Raw genomic sequence first — 2392 nt, forward strand, 5'->3', positions numbered from 1 at the left:
CTGCTTCCCTCCGGACAGCACGCCGCTGGGCAGCATGCCCGTGGGCGTCAGGCCTTTCAGCGTCAGCACGCTCTCGCTCTCCTCTCTGCGGGCAAGGCCGGGTCAGGCGGGCGCTCCCGGGGCCGGGGCCAGGGCAGACCGCGAACAGGGCGCGCCCGCGCCCCCACAATGCCCAGCGCACACACCCCACCCCGCCACAGACCCCTGCCCACCACGCGCCGCACCCTGGCCACGCACCGCACTTTGGCCACGCGCCCCCTCTGCCTGCCCCACCGGTTCCACCTGCCCCCGGGCGGATCCGAGGCTGCACCCGGGCCGTCCCGGCCAGGGGCCCTGCGTGTTGGAGACGCGTCCTGGGCGCCCCGGGGCTGCCCGCACGGCGAGATTCAGGCCAGGGTCACTGAGCTCTGACGCCACCGGCCACTCTGGGGGGATCTCACGGGCAGAGGGGCTGCGTCCCCCAGTCGCCCGTGACGCTCGGCGCCCCCAGCGCCCCCCCCCCTCCACGGGCCGCGGGAAGCCCCTTCAGCCGCCCCGACGGCGGCTCTAACCCAGCCCAGGGCATGTCTGGCCCGGAGCACTGTCCGCTCCCCCAGCAGCTGGCCTGCCGCTCGCCCCCTTGCACCCCCACACACTGCGCCAGCCCCGCCCCCAGGACCGAGCGTCCCCGACCCCAGGGGGCACCCTGCACCCTGCGCCCTGGCCGGGGTGACACGGCATCACGTTCACGGGACCCTGGGGAATGAAGGTCCCCTGTCGCTCATCGGGGTGCAGGCTGGCAGGGGCAGGCGGCGCTGGCCGCTCCAGTGCAGCCCCCGTGCAGCGGCCGGCCCCCCACGCCTTTCCCGCCGGAGGGCCGCACGCCAGCCCTGGCCCCTGGCCCAGGGCCACGGAGCGCGGAGCCACGTGAGGGCAGGCCACGCGGCCACCCCGTGGCCGGTACCCACCTGAGCACGGAGAACACCCTGGCCATCTTGCCGATGGCCCGGATCTTGTTCCGGATCACCTCCTTCCTGGCGGCCGCCGTGGCGCCTGCGGGTCAGACAGGGCGGTGAGCGCCTCTCCCGAGCCCCTCCGTGGGCCCTGAGAAGCCTCCGCTCCCCCGGGGCGCGTCCAGCCCGGCACCCGGGCAGCCCAGCCCTGGGGACTGGTGCGCGCCGCCTCCCGCTCAGACGCCCGCGCCCGCTCACCGTCAAAGCCGTCCTCCTCCGAGCCCAGCTCGTCGTCCGAGCAGATGTTGAGGACGTTCACCAGCATCTCGGTCACTGCGGGGACAAGAACAGGCCGGCACGCGGTGACCTCGGGCCCTCGGCGCCAGGGCCCCGCGCTGGTCCCGCAGGCCACGGCCGGCACGGTCCAGCGAGGCGCCCGCTCCGAGCACAGACGCGTGCTGACGGTGGGGGCGGGTGGGGTGTCCGTCCCCTGCCCCGATGTTCGCTCCGAGGCGGCTTTAATGACGCCCAGTGGGTCTGCCGAGGTGTTGGCTGGCCGCAGCGGCCGCCGGGGTCAGGCTTCGGGGAGCCGTGCGGGCCACCCCGGTCAGTGGGGGCCGAAGGGCCACACGGTCCTGCGGGACGACGCTCCGCGGTGCTCTCCGGAGCGTCCAGCGTCACCGCCGTGCAGACACCTGCCGCGTCCAGACAGGAGCGGCGCGGGGCCGGCCAGCCCTGGACGGCGTCCGCCTCTGTGGCCCTGGAGCGCATGAAAAGCTGGAAGAGCGTGAACCACTCGGCTCGAGAACGGAGCTCCCGGGCCCCGCGGGGCCGTGTCCGTGGGCCTGCACCGGGCACGCCCCTTCCAGACCACGCTCCCTGGGGCGCCGACTCTGGCCAAGGCCGTTAGGGTCAAATTTACATCCCAGTGGCGAGCAGACAGGCGGGGCCCTCCGGGCTCCGGGAACACGGACTTCGGGGTGGACCTGACCAGGCGGACAGGGCACGGCTGGGCAGCCGGGGCCAGCGGGCGGGAAGGCCCGGCGGGGGCGGGGCGGGGCGGAGGGGCAGACACTCAGGGAGAGCCGGGCACACAGGCCCCGGGCAGACGTCTGGGACGAAGGCCACGGCGGCTCCTGCCTGTCCGACTGCAGTGTCCGTGCGGCCGCTGACCCTACCGCGGCGGTCACCTGTGCTGCGTGGACTTTGTGGCTCATTAGTGCACTGTCACTCTTGCTGACAGCGTGGTGGCCACACGCACCACGGGCCACACGTGGCCGCACCAGAGGGGCCAAGGAGAGTGGAGAAAACGGAGGAGTGGCTTCCGGGGTGAGCTGTCCCCAGGGCCCGGCGGCTGCTGCGGACACAGCGCGTGGCCCCAGGAGGCCGGCTGGGCGGCACGGGCCAGGGCCTCCGCCCCGGGCGACATGTGCTCGAGCGTCACGCGCTCTCTGCTCAGC

General features: G+C 74.4%; 1 protein-coding gene across 1 annotated transcript in view; it reads right to left on the minus strand.

Annotated features, from left to right (window-relative positions):
• PPP3CA (protein phosphatase 3, catalytic subunit, alpha isozyme) overlaps window positions 1–2392 on the minus strand; it is a 21500-nt gene that overhangs the window by 3808 nt on the left and 15300 nt on the right. The window contains exons 7-10 of the mRNA XM_012727724.1: window positions 1564–1692; window positions 1191–1390; window positions 948–1032; window positions 5–85 (exon numbers count right to left, since the gene is read on the minus strand). Of these exons, the coding sequence (XP_012583178.1) occupies window positions 5–85; window positions 948–1032; window positions 1191–1390; window positions 1564–1692 (495 nt within the window). The remainder of the gene's footprint in view (window positions 1–4; window positions 86–947; window positions 1033–1190; window positions 1391–1563; window positions 1693–2392) is intronic.

The sequence above is a fragment of the Condylura cristata genome, unplaced genomic scaffold, assembly GCF_000260355.1.
Source record: "Condylura cristata isolate star-nosed mole 26May11 unplaced genomic scaffold, ConCri1.0 scaffold00021, whole genome shotgun sequence".
Taxonomy (NCBI): domain Eukaryota; kingdom Metazoa; phylum Chordata; class Mammalia; order Eulipotyphla; family Talpidae; genus Condylura; species Condylura cristata.